General features: G+C 44.1%; 1 protein-coding gene across 2 annotated transcripts in view; it reads left to right on the top strand.

Annotated features, from left to right (window-relative positions):
- Window positions 1-356: 356 nt before the first annotated feature.
- kctd6a (potassium channel tetramerization domain containing 6a) overlaps window positions 357-20,842 on the top strand; it is a 35,672-nt gene continuing 15,186 nt past the window's right edge. Inside the window, exons 1-4 of one of the 2 annotated variants that reach the window (XM_026167250.1) lie at window positions 357-406; window positions 1,272-1,390; window positions 4,047-4,138; window positions 13,171-13,340. In XM_026167250.1, the coding sequence (XP_026023035.1) occupies window positions 4,112-4,138; window positions 13,171-13,340 (197 nt within the window). In that variant the 5' untranslated portion in view covers window positions 357-406; window positions 1,272-1,390; window positions 4,047-4,111. Of the gene's footprint in view, window positions 407-917; window positions 990-1,271; window positions 1,391-4,046; window positions 4,139-13,170; window positions 13,341-20,842 lie in introns of those variants that run through there. The other variant, XM_026167249.1, reaches the window with a different exon arrangement.

Raw genomic sequence — 20,842 nt, 5'->3', positions numbered from 1 at the left:
GGGACCCGTTTCCTCATCGTTCCCCGCGTTGGCGTCAGCATTTTCACTCGCCATCATAACTTCAGTCTTCTGTTTGTGGTGAGATACGCAGAGAGAAAAACTCTGTCCGGATCCGGTTCACAGCAGAGGGCTAACGGTGTGAGCTAACGTCAAATCCCGCCAGCGTTATCCTGGAATCGCTGCCCGGCGGAACTCCTCTAGGGGCCTTCACAGATATGTGCGAGAGAAAATCTGGTTGATATTCGGTGCAGTGCAGTGAAAATAAAGGCAGACTTCCAGCTGCAAAAACTCGGCAACAAATGGAAAACAGACGAGCTGAGAGCTACAGGATGTAGTCTCTGATAAATAAAACAGATCGTGTCCCTATTGGGTGACCGGTTGTTCTGTGCGCCCCCTGTGGTGGGAGGTAATTGCTACACTCCCAAGCTCATTATAATCAGAACTGAAAAAATAAATCAGCCACGCTTCCAGTTTAGGGGTCACACCTCCTAACCCACCCAGCCACTTGGGTGTGGCTCTCAGTGTACTGTCCCAGCTTTCATCTTACATCCTGGAAAGTCTCCAGGGCACTTTTGCACAGTCTGCAATGTGAATCCTATTGGCCATGGTAGACTCCTGCCTCTGTGGATCTGCTATTTAAGGCAGATCTGCTATGTGCTGTCTTTTTAAGCTGGCCTTTTCTAGCCACTGATAGGATTTCTTGATATCACCCACTTCCTTTATGTGTCCTCATACCTTTGTCTTCATGCCTTTGTCTTCTGCTGCCTAAGGCATTTTTGAGCAGCTCTTTTCCGGGATGTAGCTTCCTGATGTATTTGTGGACACACTGTGTTTAATTCTAGATTGTGGTTCCAAAATTCACGAATCCTTGCCCTCCCTCTTTCCATTGATTATAGAGACAGAGGGATTCTGGGCTTTGGGTGGAGACCTCTGTGCATTGTGAAGATTTTTCATATTGATATCAGTGGCATCAATCTCCTCCTCCCATGGTCAGCTTAATTATTCTTTCTTTCTTTCTTTCTTTCTTTCTTTCTTTCTTTCTTTCTTTCTTTCTTTCTTTCTTTCTTTCTTTCTTTCTTTCAATCATTTAAATATACTTATTTGATTATTTTCTTGACTGGCTTTCACATATCTTGTGTAATTCATATTTAGACTTTGATAGCTCATTTGTTTTCATATCTATCAAGTTCCTTTTTTTATTTCCTGATTCATTCGAGCTGCACACTGTAGGTTTATTGGTTTATTTACATTCTCCACTTTTATTTTGGCAGATCTTACCGGAAGTCTTTAGTATTAATTATGACGGACATACAGGTTAGCTAGCAATAGCTCTAACCTCCATCTGTGTTTGTGGTTGAAGCGGTGGTTGGTAGTGATGAAGCCGTTATAGGTAAGACCCGACTGACTTTTTAAATATATGTTTTTATGAAAGTATCGGTGTGATGCTTTTTTCCCCTTACAGCTATGATGCTAACGAGCTAGCAGGCGTTAGCCGCAGCACACTGGTCAGCTTCAGTGAGATAGATACCAGCCTTCAACTGAACTATGATCACTCATCAGGCCTTTACCTGATTGTTTTCATATCTCAACAAGGTTACATTTAGGTTAGATTTTCGAGGAATATTTGGTCTGGGGAATATCTAAACTTTACCTCTCTAAGTAATTCAGAAATTCTTCAAAAATCTAAATAAATTAAGTAGTAATTATTAAAAACAGACCCAGAATAGGAAATTAGTCGGTGGAATTGCCTGTGTGTTTATCTGCCAAGCACAAAGACTAAAGTGACATTTACAAATCGTTTTTTCACATTGATATGAAATGGAGATATGCAGTTAGTAACTTTTATTCCTGTGCTAATACAGTTAATAGTATTTAAGTATATTTTTATATTTTCCTTTATTAGAGTAAATGTGAGAAATTCACGTTTCTGTCGTCTGTACTTAAGACGTTATTAGGGCTCAAATTTGAGCTTTGGTGAATTTAAAAACCAAATTTTACTCAGTTCGAAATGTTTTAACTTGGTTTGTGGTACAAGGATCAAATTTTGCATGGCTTCATGAAATATAATAACGTTTTTGAACCTGCAAGCTGTAGTTTGTGGTAACTATTGTGATTTGCATACATAAAAATCTGTTTGTCAATCATGAATATGTACATATGAAAAGAAGATGTACAAAGTGTAGCAGAGACTTATGAGACTGAAGACTGCCAGTTTTAATAACCCAAGCATTTGGGAGTCTATGGAGTTGTTTTATTATTAATATTGTTAAATGAATGAGTGGAAAGGCAGTTGGTCTGATAACATACCGGAAGAGGTTTGGAGACATCTAGGGGAGATGGCCGTGTACTTTTTACCAGAGTGTTTAACAGAATCCTGGAGAGTGAGTGGGTGTCTGTGGAATAGAGAAGAAGCCTACTGGTGCATATTTTCGAGAATAAGGGTGATATACAGAGCTGTAATAACTACAGAGGGATTAAGTTGATGAGCCATACCAAGAAGCTAGGTGATGATCAGTGAGCTGCAGTACAGCTTTATGCTGAGAGAGAGCGCTACAGAAGCAATGCTTGCTTTGAGAGTGATGATGAAGAAGTGTAGAGGCGGTCAGAAGGAGTTGCACTGTGTCATTTTGAATATAGAAAAGGAATACGATAGGATGCAAAGAGAGGAATTGCGGTACTGCACAAGGAAGCCAGGAGTGGCAATGAAGAGTGTGAGGGTTGTGCAACACATGTATGTGGACAGCGATACAGTGGTGAGGTGTGTAGTAGGAGTGACAGATGGGTTCAAGGTTGGGGTTGGATTACATCAGGGAAATCTGTGGACTGCGATGTTTGCAGGGACATTGGGATCTTTTCTGAGAGTAGGGTAGCAAGAGAACCTGGAGTGATGGAAGTACAGACAAGTACAGAATTATGAGCCCCTCTATGAAAATTTCATTTTAAGGAGGAGACAAGTGTAACATTGAAGCTGCAATGAGTAGAGATAAAAAGGTGGATGAGTTTACCATCCAAAGCAACAAAGAGTGCACAAGAGGTGAAGACGAGAGTGCTGTCAGGGTGGAGAGGACAGTGAGTGTCAGGGGGGATTTTTCACATTAGGATAGCAGCAAGGGTAAAAGGAAAGTTTACAAGTTGGTAGTGAGACCTGCAATGATGTATGGTTTGGAAGGGGCAGAGTTACAATGCTATTTGTTGAGAGTGGTGTGGATGAACAAGATTAGAAATAAGTACATAATAGGGACAGCTGAGGTTGGAGCAATTTGGTGACAAATTAGAGCAGCAAGGCTGAGATGGTTTGGACATGTGCAGAGGAGAGATACTGGATATACTGCACAAAGGATGGTGATTATGGAGCTGCCAAGCAGGAGAAAAAGTAGAAGACCAGAGAAAAGACTCATGGGCGTAGTTAGGACATATAGAAGGTTGGTGTGAGAGAAGAGGAGGATGCTAGAGATGGTGTGAAATGTAGGCAGATCCCCCGTGGCGACGCCTAAAGGGAGCTGCCGAAAGAAGAAGAACAAGAAGAAGATGATTTTAAATGACTGAGTTTATGCCACCTCTGTTTGCTCATCAAGGCTACATTAGCCACTACCACGTCAAGCAAACTATCAGCTGTTGAGTAGCATTGTAGGTAATGTGGGTGCCTGAAGATGACAGGAAGGAAGAATGAGTGGACTAAGAAAACCTCTGCAGTGCTGCTGCAGTCATTTTGAACCAAATTAAAATTAAACATAGGAGAAGCAGTGTTTGGAGATTTTCAGCCTTTCAGCCACAGCTGGGTCTGATTTGTGATTTTAAAACGTAATTACGGCTCATTAAGATGCTGTTTGAGTTCCATTAATCAGTCGCCGTGTGAGCTTCATTCATCTGATTTAAGAAACGCATCTCTTCCCCTTTCTTACCGGCTGGCCGTGTGCATAGGACATGTCGGCAAACTCGAGACTAATCAGCCTCGATTAGTCTTCCTGATCGTGACGGCCGCTGCATCAGCTTGTTGCTCGTCTCCATGGCAACCATCTCACAAGCTGTTCGCCCTCTTGTTGCAGGTGTTTGTGGAAACTGAGAAATGATCTTCTCGACCACCTGAACTAAGAAGAAACATTGACTGCAGATGGAGAATGGAGACCTGGGTCACATGGTGGGTAGTAACCAGTTTTAATTTTATAACACAATATGATTTCTTTTATAATATCCAGTATTTAAAAGCATTGCCATCACATTAGCCAAAAATTACCATAAGAGAAAAGTAATGCTGTCAGTGATGAGGTGCATGACCAAAAGCTCAGGATATTATTTTTATTAGTATTTTTCATAAGAAGGCGTTTACTGGTTTATTGTGGCTCATTTTTCTGTCAGGACTATATAGAATATGAAACTGTTAACTGTTATCTGAATAAATAAATAACTAAAACTACAATAAAGTAAGATCATGAAAATAATAAGTTAATCCACACAAACTCCATTTAGACTTTGTCTTTCAAACTTTGTAGTGCAAATTATTCTGTCATGAAGGAAAAACACCAGTTAAGAGGCACTTTGGCTTGCTGTGCACAGGCTTGTCATTACTTACTGTTATTTTAATGACAAATCAGTGCAGCAGCTAAGAGGTTCCTAGACTATAGGAAGACTCGCTAATCAGCAGTTTAGAATGATGACACTCTGGAGAAAATTCAATTCATTTTTGTTTTATATAGGGCCAAATCACAACAGTTCCCTTGATGAGAGGCGAAGAAAATATCTGTTTTCATCTCTCTTTCTAAAAAAACCCCAAAAACTAAACAAAGTACAAAAAACCTTTTGTTCATCAGTTACACATGAAGATCAGATCATCCTCTGTACCGCTGGAGTGGTGAGAGATTTGTTTTGACAAGTTGTAAAACAACCTGGTGCTGAATGCCCAGAAGACAGTGGAGATTATTGTGGACTTCAGGAAGCACACAAAATCATTCCATGTTTGGCACTGATCACCACCTGCACTCATGTATATATCTATCTACTTAGCACTTTTAATTCTTATTCTTATTTTTTTTTATTTATTTATTTTTTCATGTCTATTTAAGCGTAATTTATGACAGTATGTTTGCACTGAAGCACCGCAGCAATTTCCTAATGTTGTAAACCTGCTCAACATTTTGGCAATAAAACCCTTTCTGATTCTGATTCTGATTCTAAAACGCAAGTTTTCAAATGGAGAAAACGATCAAAAATCAATGTTAAATTTATGAGAAAATATCTGATGAGGCATATTTCAAGAGTGAAGCTGAAGTATTTTGAGAAGCTTAGAATAAAGTCATCATTTTGGAGGAACAGACTCATTTTAAGAAGAGGAGCGGTGATGTTTTGAAAATATAAAGTCACAGAACAGTGTTTCACAAATAGTTTATTATTTGTGTGTGGGTATTGTTACGTAAAGCAGTTTCACCCCAGTTCTTTTTTTTATTCCTTGGGCCTCCAGAGACTACACCGGACTCAGTAGTCATTTCACAAAACCTTTATTCATCTTCAGTTACGCATGCACCTTCTAGAAGGGGAGATGTGCAAGGCCGGTGTCCCTCTGCAGATCTTCACTTCTTTGTTTGTTACAACCAGTTTTATAGAAGCGACCCTATCATGTGTTGTAAACTCTTTGTTTGTGTATGTATGCGCGAGCACGTGAGTGCCTGTGTGTGCGCGTACCTGTGTGTGTATGTGTGTGCACGTGAGAGACTGTGTGTCTCTGTATATGTGACTTCCTGCCGGTCATAAAAGTCCATCTCCCCTCACCCAAGCTACACCAAATTCCTCTACAAAACATACAAAACATAGCTGACAGATTACAAGCACTGAGACCCCCACTCTGCATCCACTGGGCCATTGACCTCTTGTTGTCTTACTTTTACAGCTAAGCATGTGAAGGGTCTCCTGCAAACCTACTTCTAAGTTGTGACAATTATAAGCTTTTATTACATTCAGGGACAATGGGTAACAGACTTCTCCTCTCTATACTATCTGTTCCATACAGTCCTAGCATCCCCCAACTGTAGTTTCCTGTTTCCTTTTATGGCAGGCAGACCCCCAGTGTCAATAAATTCCTCTCCCTCTACACAATTACACACACTCAGGCCTATAGCTAAATCAAACTGAAACACACTTCCCTATTTCTCTGATCTACTGCTGGACCCTCTCATCTAAGCAAATTTAACACATTATATTCTAATAATAGTTATCTTGTACTCACAGTATGCACACAATGAATTTTTAATATTATGTGCATAAGATATGAATGTAAATGAACAGCACATCAGGAGGATAGAAAAAGTGTCAGGAAGTGGACACCCCAAGAAAGAGAAAGCAAAATTAAAAAAAAAATCAACATAGATTTCTTTGCTTCCTGTTTCCACTTCTACTTCTTCTATACCTGGTTCCCTGTCTCTGTGTGTCAGCGGAGCTTCTTCTTCTAGTTATCAACTAATTGTTTTTTTTTATATAATATCTTATAGTATTTTAAAAAATGACCGTTTCTGGGTCTGAAAAGTGAAGCCAACAGGGAAATATCTATTGTTTATAATGGCCACCATGCCCTGACTCATCATGCCCTGACTCATTTCAGGTCTGATTGAACAATGAGTCCATTTTGTAAATTTTGGTCATTCAAAGTTTCAGAAAGGAGGATTATCCAGGCTGTGTTCAAGCTATGTGTCAGTGTGTGGTTTCTACTACTAGTGGCTACTATAAATACATCATAATAAAACCCCCCAGTGGCTGTGTCTTTGTTCATTGATCTAGTAGGATTTAAAGAAGTCCTATCATGTGTGAAATTGAGGCCAGTATACAGCTATATTAAGTATACCATCCAGTACTAAATGGGCAGAGACTGAGATGAAGCATAGACATGATTTTATATGATTCCGTATTCAGTTTATTCAGTTTCACATTTGTTTGCTCAGTTGTAGATGATCAGTGCATTTGAACCTACCACTGTGCTTATATTTCCTCCCGAGGGAGCTGTTTGTGTAGCACATGGTCTGGACTTGACCAGTTTTTCTGGACAAGCAACAAGTCCTCATAAGGAAATTATTGTAAATCAGATCTGTCTGTCTGTCTTTTTTTTTTTTTTTTTTTGGTATGCAGCCATTTTGCTGTCCAACCTGTCCTTCTCTCTGCTAGCCTTTCACCAGCCAAACATGTCTGGCATTTGAATGATGGCACCTCTGTCCTTTTCTCTTTGTGTGATCTTTTTCTTGTCTTTTTTTGTGTAGATATTTTGGGGTTTCCTCACTCTGGTCATGACCTTCAGAAAACTATCCGAGGATAAGAACAAGGGAGATATGTTAAGCTGATGAAAATTGGTGCTTTCAAACCTTTTACTGCAAAATTCAGACACTTTAGTGTTTTAGAAATGATTTAATATTACAGATTATTGTAGTGTTGTGTCAAAAAACTAAAATCAAAGACCAAATTTAGTCAATCCAAACTCTCAAGCTGGTGCTAATATATTTGAAAAACATTGGAGTTGTAGCTTCAAATTCCAGTTTATTGAAAATCACTTTCAAAAAAAACTCTGAGAATATAGACAGAAATTGTCAAAAAGGTCCCCTGGGGTATTAAACTGTAGACACATGGACCCCTCCAGACCCACAGGGGCTTTCGCTTCAATTCAGAGAATGGTTTATTAGGCTTAACCTTTTCCACTCCCCCTTAAAATTCCAGTCCTGATGTCATCTCTGGCATGTGTTCAGCTCAGAAAATCCAGTATTTTCCAGTTCTGTGTTTACCACCATTAGCGGGTCACAACGACCTGAAACACTCCAGTACCTCACTCCTCTGCCGAACTATCACCTATCAAAGCAGCACATGTGCTCTCCATCCTCCACTATGTTCAAAGCCAATTAAATGGCATAAAGGAAAATCCAGATAAAGTACACAAAATACACACATAAAATTCGACTTTGGTAGACCTCCAAAACTTAAAATACTGATTACCTGTGCTCAGAAAACCACGTGTGTTGTGAGATAAAATGCAACACTCCCACAATTTGTAAGGCAATACATGAGGACTATAATAAAGTGTTGAGTAGTGCCAATCCATGTGACGCTTCATTGTTTAATGTTGATCTCAACCTCAAACTTGTTAAACAGTGTTTCCTACTTTTCCAGTACTTTTCTTTAGTAGAAGGGTCAAAGGTCAAAGTTATAATTATGTAATGCTCAACCGCAGGTTATATCATTCTAGTTCAGGGGTGGGTCACATGATAAACTGGTACTCTTGGGAAAGGCCTCATCAATAAGTTAAACTCAGTTCTGCTCAAATACAGTTTTATCTCTTTATAAACTACTACTGATAGGTGTAGAGCTGGCTTGGCCCTGACTTATCAAAGAATTAAGAAAGCGGAACCGGCTGTTCAAACCCCCACAAGGCTGCCTGCTGGGATTGAAACGATGGGAAGAGGCGCGAGTTTCTCAAAATGGGCTCATTGAGTGCAGCACGTATAAGATCTTGGAAAGGCTACGGCTGCTGTGAATACTCAGAATAAGATCTCTGACTGCAGACTGGATACATCTCGGAAGGGCTAGCTCGGAATAACATCTCTGAGCGCAAATTGGATGACATCTCGGGGAGGCACACTGTCGTGAGTTCTCAGAATCGGCTCCTTGAGCACAAGAAATGACAACATCACAGAACGCAAGTATGGCGAAGCTCGCGGCTCTCCAACGGGAGATTGAGGGACCAGTGTTGGACTGTAGAACTGCTTTGAAATTCATATGAGCTGTTCGCACTAAAGTAAAAGGCACCATCACTTCATGCGGATACCCTCTCGGCGCCAGCTGCGGTCGCAAGGCTGGAGCTGAACAACAACACCCTGATAACGACTGTGTTTAGATTGTTCCTTCCCATTCCATGCAAAGCCACCTGGGTTGGCTGGAAGACTGTTTACTTAGCCTAGCAGGGCGAAGGACACTGTCTCAGCTGAACTCTGGACACGGACACACATACATATACACTGATATGCACACACTCATCCCCCCTCCCTTTCCAAACGCCTTCGACGCTTATTCCTTTCCGATGCTGACGGTGGATCAAGGAGACCAGAGCACGCGACGAATCCTACTTCCGGGTCTAAAGTAGTCTGCGTTTAATATGGCTTTTGTGTTGTTAACATGTTTAATGTTATGTATTTTCTTCTATTTGATCTCAAAAAGCTCCTAAAACAGTCAAATTCAAATTCAAATTTTATTTGTCACGTACACAGTCATACACAGTACGATATGTAGTGAAATGCTTGGACAACTGCTCGTGACCTAAAGAAAACAAAAAAGGAAAGGCTATGAATAAGATAGGAAATAAATATGAAAAATTAAAAAGGGTAAATTTAACTAGGAAGGAATAAAATATAAATTAAGGTTAAAAATGAAATAACTGTACAACACAAATTAGAATGAAGGGTAAATTTAACTGGGAAGAATAAGATAAAATATATAAATTAAAGTTGAAAATAAAATAACTGTACAACAAAATACACAATATAGAACTATATAAGAATGTATGAAGAAATCTAAATATAAATAAATATATACACAATAACAGCAGCTGTACAAGTATTAACTGGAAATGAAGAATATAGTGACCAGTGTTGTGCAAAAACAATGTCCAGAAAGTCCAGTGTGTGTGTAAGAACCATATGTGTGGGTCAGTACTGTGTGGTGGTGTGATTGAGAGACCGTATCGCCTGCGGGAAGAAGCTCCTCCTCAGTCTCTCTGTGTTGGTCTTCAGGGAGCGGAATCGCTTTCCTGACCTCAACAGAGAGAACAGTCTGTTGTTGGGATGGCTGAGGTCCTTCACGATCTTCCTGGCCTTAGTCCAGCACCGCCTGCTGTAGATTGAGTGCAGGTCAGGGAGCTCGGAGCGGATGGTGCGACCACTGTTGACCTCCCTCGGCTTTTATTACCGCTAATCATTTATTTAAGCTCAGTTTTTAAAACCTTAGGATGTAACTACAGCCCATCCCATGCAGCAGTATATGAATGACTAACCTCGTGTTGTGGATGGATTATCTGTTGTTCTCCTGGCTGAAGTTTGGTCCTTTTACAGCATCCTGCCATGCGATTACATTTGTTCCTGACCACCGAGAACACTCACGTTAACTTTTATGGAGTGGAAAAAAAGTTAGCTTGTTTATATTATGCTAACATAGCTGTGTCGCTAGCGGTCACGTAGCAAATCATTATATACCAGCTAGCCCAACTTCAGTAACCCTACAAACGTCACTGCTGTTTAGTTTTCTGTCTTCATTTATGCTGGAAGTGATAGCAGAGCTGTACGTTTTAATTTGTTTCCAAAACCCTGCAGTCAGGACATGCTATATTGTATTTAGATAGAAGCTAGCGAGCTAACTCCCTGCTAACTTCTAACTCCGTTAAATGTCATAAATTCCGTTTTCATGGATGCCTGGATGTTAAACTCAATTGTTACACCTGGTAGAGCAGAACGCTGATCATTTTATTAAAGATGAAAGACTTTAGACAGTTTTTCAACTCTCAGTAATGCCATAGTGATCGTTTGATATATGGACCTGCAGCGGAGTTTAGACCCAGACACGGCTAGTGACGTCAGACTGAACAACCGGATTCCTTTCCGATGCTGACGGTGGATCAAGGAGACCAGAGCACGCAGGCCCGGATGTACTGTCTAACTCGGCTGTCTCTCACCCTTTACCCACCCCTGTTGCTTGTCATGTGTTTCTTTGGTGTATTAAGGTTTTTTTTCATGTGCTATGTGCAGAGGTGTTTTTTTTTTTTTTTTCTGTTCTCAAACTGATCTCCCTGTTCGAGCTCAGTCTGGGGGGAGTTATTTTTTCCTCCTTATCTTTCCTCATGTGGTGCATTTTTCATTGTTATACCTCTCTGACCTGTCTTCCCCATGTGATGTTTTGTGTAATGTATGTATGGTCGGAGGGTAAGATGGCGCCGCCATTGCGTGCAATAGGTTGGCAGCCTTATGAAACTTCCCCTTGTGGGATTAATAAAGGTATATAAAATCAGACATTACAATTAGGTGATTAAAAATGTGATCAACATTCTAAAAAAGAGCTGTGAATAAATTGCGCTGAAGTTTTGTTTTGTTTTTGATTTTTTTTTCTTCTTTTTTTTTTTGTTCTTGTTCAGTGAAAGAAATCTAGTCTGTTTTGGGCTTGAACAAGTAGATATAAGCCAGGTTCAATATTTGATGTCAAAATATAAAGGATAGACACATCACCAGCAAATGTGAGACCAGTCTTCAAGTCTGCATCTGAGAGTTGAGCAATGTCCGTGTCTGTCTTCTGTTTTGTCTCATACTCTTTATAGCACTTTGCCCAGGCTGAAACAGCTCGCAGCTGTGTGGTAGCCTAGGTCATCATGTTCAGTCTCATGCTCATGTTCTCCTGATTTTCATGCATATTAGGCCTGTTTTCACTGTTTAACCCCTTGAGTCTGCATGGGACTGAAAATCTAGGTACAATTAGGGCTGTGCGATATGACCAAAATCTCATATCCCGATACAAAACATCTATCATCCCGATAACGATATAAATCACAAAAATTTTACATTTTATGTACATTCTGAGAATCGCGGGCAGCTCGACTTGCGTAAAGTGTTTCCAGCTGGGCGTCGTGTACCTGGAGTCGAGTGTTTTAACCGAAGCATGAAACTATACATTTTTAGACATAAGTTGTAACAGCCGCCGTTTTCTTTGTGAGTATTTATTACACGGCGTGCTGCGGGGAAAAGCCTGTTCTAACATTTTAGTCTAAGGTTTATTTTTTTAGCACCTGGCGGCTCTTTTTTGCTTCTCATCCATAAGTAGGGATGGGTATCGTTTATCCGATACCGGTACCAAACCGGTACTTTTGAAACGGTGCCGGTGCTTAAACGGTGCTCGAACCGGTACTTGGAATGGAGAACACACACTTTATCCAAAAACCTCTCATGTTTAGCTGTTTCCCTCTTTTTCTTTGGTCATTTTAGCCTTTTTGGCCAGGGTGAAGGGAGCATCTGCCATCAAACAAGAAGACAGCCACATGTAACTATGACGTGTTTGCTAGTTCACCTTACCTGCATTAATGCAATAACGTGGTTAGCCTACTCAACGTAAATTACACACCAACAACATAAAGCTACTCACGCAGAGAAGAACGGCTGCTGCTGCCATCATCATCCGTCATCATTTCTGCTACACTGGCAGGGCTAGGAGCCAGGACTCTACTCTTCGGGTTTTTGGGGGATGTTGCTAACTCCGGGTCCAATAACAGGCACCACACCCGCAGTAGATGTGCTCGGTGTGAGCTCTTGCAGCAAGCTATCAAATACGGCGCATTTCTCGGCTTTAAAAGCCCCCGCTATGCGTCGCCAGTTGTTTCATCAGATTCGAGGTGTTACCTCCTTTGCACAGTATCACCTTAAAGCACTTGTTGCAGGCTGTTGAGTTTGCATCTTTTGCTGTGAAGTACAGCCAGACTTTGACCGCTTCGCTTTGGGCATTTTTAATCTGTAGCTCTGCTCTAAAAGAACGTACGTACCTGGGCCCGCCTACTACGCTCGCAAACGTAAAACGATTGGCTAGAATCCAAAGTGTATGACATCTCAGGGGAAAAAAGCACCGAAATGTGCGCTGCTTTTCGGTCTGGTTACTACCGTTTATGTCAGAACCGGTGCCATGATGGCACCGGATACCGGTACCCATCCCTATCCGTAAGTACTCTGCGTACTCTTTTATGTGATTAAGTTTATTTTGAAAAGTCAACAGGATCTTGAGCTTTATTCCAAAAGTTTTATGTGGAAGATAAACAAGCGGACACGCGATGGTTTTACTGTCGTTGTTGCTAACGACAACGCATAAAAACGCTTGTCCGTCCGTAGTGTGGTTATATTAAATATAAGAGAAAGAGAGAACTTTAAGAAATTAGTATAGCCACTACAGTGACCATCAAAACGGTGAAAACATATTACTGTAAAGAGTTTATTTTGCGACACCACGAAACAAACGATAGCGTAAAATGAAATGATAGACGTTTTTATATCGTTATCCGATATATATCGTTATATCGAACAGCCCTAGGTACAACCCTAGTGAGAAGTCACAATGTCTGCTGTGGAAAAAAACTGCCATTGACAAAAGCCTTGAGTGTTATCTCTGCCTACCTACTTTGTCCAGATGGGGGAGCCAGTTACTCTGAATGTGGGCGGCTGTGTGTATAGCACATCCCTGTCTACGCTACAGCGCTACCCAGACTCTATGCTGGGAGCCATGTTCAGAGGTGACCTCCCCACTGTCAGGGATGCGCACGGGAACTACTTCATTGACCGTGACGGCCCACTGTTTCGGTGAGTGAGATGGGTTTTTTATTTTAACTTCTGCAGTTGATTGATGAGATGCAATGCAGTGCTGTTGAGGACCTGGCCAAGTTTCAAGAGGTTTGATAATAGACCCTGTGCATGAGAAAATGCTAACTTCCTGGTTTGAGACCGGATGTGGGGTTGTACATTTCCGGTAGCTTTACTTTGTGGTCAATCGCTACTGCGAAGATATACTCCAAAATCATGTCCAAAACTCGAAAACGGAAAGATCGCGTTAAGTTACAAAGAGCAGAAGGTGGGAACACTCACCACTGTTGTGTCATAAAAAATCTAATGATCAATTTTGACGTTTAAAGAGTTTAGATCGATCAGTTGTTTACATCACTCAACACAAGCAGAACTGCATTACAAAATCAGAAGACACATCGTCCACATTCAGAAGCACATCTGTATAGTGACTGGTCTTATGATTTAAACAGGCAAATGTTCAGCATTCAAACTACAGGTGAACAATAGTCAAACCAGATGTTTCCCCATTATGTCGATATCAGCTAGTCAAGTACACACCTACACAGCATGTTAACAAACCGTGAAAAAAAGCCACACAAAAAATGAATTATTGCTGGTAAGGGTTTCTATACATTAGTATTTACGAAGGGTATGTTGTGACTTACCTTCAAAATTACAGTGGTCCCTCGCTATAACGCGGTTCACCTTTCACCTCGGTGTTTCGCAGATTTTTTAGTGCAGGTTTGCATGTTTTTTTTACATCACATTGTCCTGCATCCTGATCGCTGCAGACGATCTCCTCCGTGACGTCTCTCCTGTACAGTACAGAATCGCTGCATCGATCGCTAGCAGTGTGACTCTGAAGTGCAGTACTGTATGTTGATGAAAAAAATAAAATTGGCTACTTGATTTCACCTATCGCTGGTTACTTTTAGAACATAACACCCGTGATAAATGAGGGACTGCTGTTTACAGATACTGAGAAATATAAAATTTGAATCCCTTTTCTGTTTTGCTCTGAGGCGCGGGGGGGAAAATATCGACAAGTCGATGAACATCATTTACAGATATATTGGGTAAATGCCCAAGACATCTATAGAAATGTAAATCGCCGCTTGGTTCATTCATTTGCTTAACTTGTTTTGGACCGTAAACAAGGCACGAATAGGACACCAGAAACAAAGCTCCCCACAGGAGTTTCCGCACCTGAAGTAGCATATGCTAACGTGCACATAGTCTATTGATTCTCAAGTAGTATCACTATCAGGAGTTGAGGTAATTTCCATGGGAACGCAGTCATTGTTAACAGAATCTGTGGCCTGTTAATCATTAAATTCCTGTGGTATTCTCTACCATAGCTATTTGCATCTGTGGTTCGAACTTTGGCCCCAGAAGTTATGTGAAGTCATACTTTTCGGCACTGGCACCAGTGTATCCTTGGTGGAAACTGCTTCTAGATTGGGCAGCAGCACTATATGAGTGGAAAAAGGGACATTAAGGCTGTGTCAGCTGAGATTAAATGGATAACATGGCAAGTGGTAGTCTGCTGGAAAGTCACCATTCAAATGAATGTCCAAGCTATCCTGTTATAAGTACAGGAAATTTCAAGACACTGAAGCGCTAATGAATTAATACAGGCTAGGTATTGAGTGAAATATCAGGTTATTATTAATCAGAAGATTTAGGAATGCTACTGGAGCTGATGGGCAGTAATTAATAAATACACACAACACAAAATGCTTTTGCAGGTACCATGCCATGTATTTAACCGAAAGCAAAGAAAAATAACAAGAAAAGAAAAGGAAAACTTAAATAATCACTCCTGCTGCAGCTATTCAATTAATCAAAAAACCCAGTGGGGGTGCACAAAGACAAGCAAATTCTTATTCTTATTCTTATACCAGGCAATATAGATTCTCAAAAAAGTTCCCCATAAATAACACATGTTAACATCAAAAACACTGATCCACACTGAAGAGGAGGAAGTCCATGAGTTTTATCTGAATGTCCATGAGAGATGTCAAAGCGCTATTGTCCATAAACGGGGGAATGGTGTGTATGATTGCGGAAATCAGTGTATTCGGAAAATGGGCACAGAGCATCGTCTTTGATAACTTCCTACCAGTCCAGTGGAAGCTTCAATGCAGAATGATTCCTGCTCCTAGCCGTTCATTGGCTCGCCATCCTTTTTCATACCCAAAAAGGTTCACCTGGCCTGCACTAAATAAACAAGGCCAATAAGAAATGACAAGAATAATACAAAAATGTCAGCCAAATAAGCTACATACATTAAGTTATTCTTGTTCCTGTGTACACGATTTATAAATGAATAAACAGTATATTTAGCCAATCAGGATTTAACTGAAACATTCCAACTGCTATATACATATTGTGGCGAGCTCAGACAAGGAGGAGACGGAGGTATCGTTTGGTCTTGCTTCCCGTGAGCTAGCCAGGGAGCACAGCCATTTATTAACATCTGCAGAAAAACACTGCCGCTAGCTAACTGCTCAGCACGGCAACAGCACAGCAACAACAACAACAACACACAGGGCGCCCTCTGACCCCGGAAGGACACACCGTCGCAGCGAGAGGGCGTCACCTGTCACTATGGCAACATAAACAAAACATAACTGTACAAACAGAACCCTGAACAGCCCTGACCCGCTACATAGCCCCCACCTAAGGGGTCAGTCGTCCCCGACGACCCCATTACCCCACACAAAGTTCTGCAAATGTCCAGGTGCCTTCTTTTGGCGCACCGGCCGGTCACGACCGGCGGGGGAAAAGTCCCTCGGGTCAGAACATGGGGTGCCACCATCATCCCCTGCCCCGGCATCTGCCAGAGCAAGCAGTCGGTACGGTGAGAGCCTGTCCCGGTGCAACACCACCATGCGCCCCGGGCCCGGCATGCGGATACGGTACACCACGTCTGTTAGCCGCTCCACGACCTCCGCCGGCCCTTGCCAGTGACTGCAGAGTTTGGGGGACACTCCTCTCTTGCGAACCGGGCAGTACACCCAAACCTTGTCGCCAGGCGTGAAAACCCCCCCTCGGCACTTGGTGTCGTAGGCTCTTTTCTGTCGTACTCCGGCGCTGGCCTGGGCCTGGCGGGTGTAGTCATGAACCACCTGCAGCCGCTCCCTCAGCCTCCTGTAGTAGTCCATCTCTGGCCCACCATCAATCTCCGGGTCGGGGGGGGGGGGACCGAACACCAGATCCACAGGCGTCCGGAGCTCCCGTCCAAACATCAGAGCAGCAGGTGTGCACTGGCTGGACTCCTGCACCGCAATCCGATACGACCAAAGGACCAGGGGCAGATGTCGGTCCCAATCCCGCTGGTGGCGGCTGGTGAGAATGGCGAGCTGGGTGGCCAGCGTGCGGTTGAAGCGCTCAACCAAGCCATCGCTTTGTGGGTGGAGCGGTGTGGTTCTCGTCTTCTCCACCCCCAGTCGCCGGCAGATCTCCCCGAAGACCTTCGATTCGAAGTTACGCCCCTGGTCACTGTGGAGCTCAGCCAGGACCCCAAAATGGGGGAACATCTCCTCCACCAGCTTCTCGGCCGTTGTCGTTGCGCTCTGGTCTGGCACCGCATAGGCCTCTGGCCACTTCGTGAAATAGTCCATAGCCACCAACACATACCGGTTCCCTGACTCTGTGACGGGGAAAGGCCCTAGGACGTCCACTCCCACTCTTTCCATTGGGGCCCCCACCAGGTACTGCTGAAGGGGGGCAGTTCCACATCCCGTCGACAGCCAGGCCATTAAAACAGTCCCCTGAGGTGGCGGAGAGTTTTGGCGTCCCCATAGTGCCCTGCCCCCACCGAGCCATGGACCAGCTCAAGCACCTGCGACCGCAGCGACCGAGGCACCAACGGCTGCAGGAGATCTCTGCCCTGACCGGGGGCCCGCCATCTCCGGTACAGGAGGCCGTCGTGGGTCTCCAGATTGTTGTGCTGGGAGTAGTAGGCCTTCACCTCGGGCTCCTGTCCCGACACCACCGTCCAGGCGGGGCATTGCGCCGCCTCCAGCCAGGCCCCCACCTGAACCAACGTCGCGTCGGCCTCCTGTTCCCGCTTCAGCTGCTGCGTTGTCAATGGGAGCCACCCCCCTCCGCTGGCTGTGGCCTGAGCAGTAGCCACCCCCAGCACCTCCTGGGCCCGCTCCTCCTGTCGCAGGCAGTAGCGGCAGTAGCGGCAGCCGGTGTGGGCGCAGACGGATGGGCTGAGCAGAGCCGGTGTCGATGGTGTGCTGGACCAGACTCGTCTGCCTACAGTCTTTGTCACTGGCGGCAAAGATGCCCACATTCTCGTCCAGGAGGCACCTCAACCGCTGGCGCTGGTCGACGTTGAGGCCTACGCTGCTGCGCTGCCAAAGGTCATCAACAGCCTCGATGGTCTCAGTTGAAGGAGGTTTGTCGGGCTGAGAGGCTGAGGCGAGTGGAGATGACCCGGAGCCACCGGCATCCGAAATCTGCTGAGCGGCAGCTGCCCGACGCCTCTCTCGTCTGGTCCCCGCTCCCTGCTTTTGGCCACGCTGGAGGGCAAAAGTCTCTGCGCCAAGAGTGATAGCCAGCTTCACGGTGTCGACGCAGGCCCCCCAGCGGCTCAGCAGATCCAGGCCAATGATGCACTGGTCTTGAATGTCGGCGAGCCAGAAGTTGTGCACCAGCTCTAGATCCTTCACTCGGATCCACAACGGTTTCTTCCCCCGCATAACAGTTTTCTCCCCCATCACGGTCATTAGCTGGGTGTCTGTGGGCAACCAACCCTTCACCAGTGGCCCGGATGTTTCAGGGAGCACGCCAGGTCGTATCAGGGAAATGGTAGACCCCGTGTCCACCAGGGCCTGGCATGGCTGGTCCTCAACACAGCAGCTCGGGCACCTCAAGGGACTCTACCTAACTCGGCCCACCACTGTGCATCGTCCTTGGAGGGGGGCAGGAAGCTGGAGCGGTGGTCCCCTCGCTACACCGCTCCCTCCTCGTTTCCCTGAGGCTGCGTAGTTCTGGTCTTCGGGGCTGGTGCTGGGCAGTCACGCGCCACGTGGCCAGGCTCATCGCACCGGTAGCAGCGGTCGGTCGGTCGACAAGGACGCCTCCGGGGCACCGAGGGTTGCAGCTGGGACATCTCGGCGACCTCCCCCTCCCCGTCACAGTCTGTGGCTCTGATTTGGGGGTAGTTTGGGGGGGCACCTGCTGGTTAGGTCGCGAGGTGAGCACCGGCTCGGCCCTTTCAGCCTCAAGGAGCGCCTCACGGAGGGTCTGAGGCATGGCCATGCGGACGTGTTGACGTAGTCGCTCTGGGAAAAGTCCTTGCAGAAAAGCATGCAGGCTAAGCTCCTCACAGGCTGCTGCTGGAAACTCCGGGTAGCCACGACGAGCATACAGCAACACGTCTGCTGCAAAGGTGCCCAGGCTCTCCCCCGGTCGACGGCTCCGGTTGGTCAGCTGCTCTCTGCTCTGATCAGTGGAGTGCCGCTGCCCGAATCCCCTCTCGAGTGCCGCGGTGAGGGCCTGGAGCTCATGCTGCTCTGCCGGGGCTAGGTCAAGGAGTATCTGCAGTGCATCTCCCTCTAATGCTAGCGCTAGGTGTGTAGCAGTCTCCTCTTCACTCCAGCCACTATGTCTGGCGGCCAGCCGCACTTGTGAGAGGTAGGGCTCTAGCGGGGTTAGCCCATTGTATTTCGATACCTTAACTGGCGTGGTAGGCATAACTGCTCGCGGTTGGCGGCTCGGCGTGTGGGTACTGTACAAACAGAACCTCGAACAGCCCTGACCCGCTACAATATTATATAGCTTCACAACATTTGTTATTCAACAAATATCGGTCAAATCAAAATCAAAATGTTTGGACCGGCAGCCGCCAATTAGCGTCAGCTGGTAGCAATACAAACAGTCAATTAAAAGTTCAAACTCACCAATTCCGTTCCGTTCAGTGCACAACAACACTACGGCTCTGGCTCACAGTAATCAGCATCTAAGTCGCATAAGTTAGTTGGTGTTAAAAAAATGCATTAAAAACGGGAAAAGCAAGTGTTTGCCAATACAAACCTGCAACAGCTCTGTCACCTGGCTTGCCTCCACACATCTGACGGGAGGAAGCCGGGACAGGCTTACTATGACCTACATGCCATCCGATTGGCTGAGCAAAGTCATAGATTGCGCTTTTTGGGGCCCTCAAAGCGCTTTACAATTCCACTATTCATTCACTCTCACATTCATACACTGGTGGAGGCAGCTACAGTTGTAGCCACAGCTGCCCTGGGGCAGACTGACAGAATATGGCAGGCTGCCATATCGCGCCATCGGCCCCTCTGGCCATCACCAGTAGGCAATTAGGAAATTACTAAAATCTAGTAAAACAGATTTTACTCTGGCTTAAACTTATTATTACAATAGTATGATAAGACATCTTAACTAATTACTATTTATATTTGGGCTACACTCAACTTAGTACCTGTTTGTTTTGTTTTTTGTTTTTTGTTTGTTTGGGGTTTTTTGCTATGTTTTGTGTAGATGGCTGAAACAAAGAGGCTCATTATCCGCTGCCGAAAGTCTCCCCTGCTGGCCAACCACAAGAATACCTGTGAAAACTCTTTGGTTAACATAAGCTCTCTTTGCTATGTAACAGTTAACGTTAATACACAGTTTAGCCCAACCAACAAAAGCCTTTGACTAAAGGACTTTAAAGAAACCTTTGTATTAAACATAGTATGTCTGTTTAATACATCCAGAACCTAATGGCAGTAATCATCAATTTTTTTTTCAACAGCTGCAAATACAGTAAACCAGGGGTAGGCAACCATTCTGATAGCGAGTGCCATTTAAAATTTCCTCAGAGGTCAGTGTGCCACATGACTGCATTAGCAATAAATTTAATAACGCTCTATATTAACAGTTACACACTATATAGAACCACTTTATAGAATAATATTTGTTCGCAGATGTTGGCAGCTATCAGCGAATAGTTATCAGCTATTTTGAAACAAAAAAAGACACTTTTTATCCATAACAAGAACTCCATAACAGCAAATGAACTGTACAACGGAAAATACAAATGCTATTTATGGTCTCCTCACAACAATGATAAGAAAAATAAACGAAGCCGATATGGCATGTTTGTTAATACAGAGACACACATGCTAATATGATCTCTGGTCTCCCACTCAGAGACACAGGTCTCGGCGTGTCCAGCATTCAGACGGCTACCTGAGGACACTCATGTGAGAGAAAATCTGCTCACACAGATATGTAGAGCCAAATACTGTCAATAAGGCCTCTGCAATGTTCTGAAGACAGTTAAACTTGTCAGGTAGTGATGTCCAGCCGGTGAAAATGCAGCTCCATGAACACGCACAGCTGTGGATTCCAGCTGCTTCGATGTTGCATTAACTGGCATTAACTCAGCCAGTTAATGCGAGACAAATCTAGCAGCTCATTAAAGATTTCTGGTTTGATCAGAAAATAAAACATTGGTCCATACACCTGAAAGTCCCAAAAATGCATTGTGTCTCAAGTCT

The sequence above is a fragment of the Astatotilapia calliptera genome, chromosome 5, assembly GCF_900246225.1.
Source record: "Astatotilapia calliptera chromosome 5, fAstCal1.2, whole genome shotgun sequence".
Taxonomy (NCBI): Eukaryota; Metazoa; Chordata; class Actinopteri; order Cichliformes; family Cichlidae; genus Astatotilapia; species Astatotilapia calliptera.
This window is presented reverse-complemented; position numbering and strand designations above follow the sequence as displayed.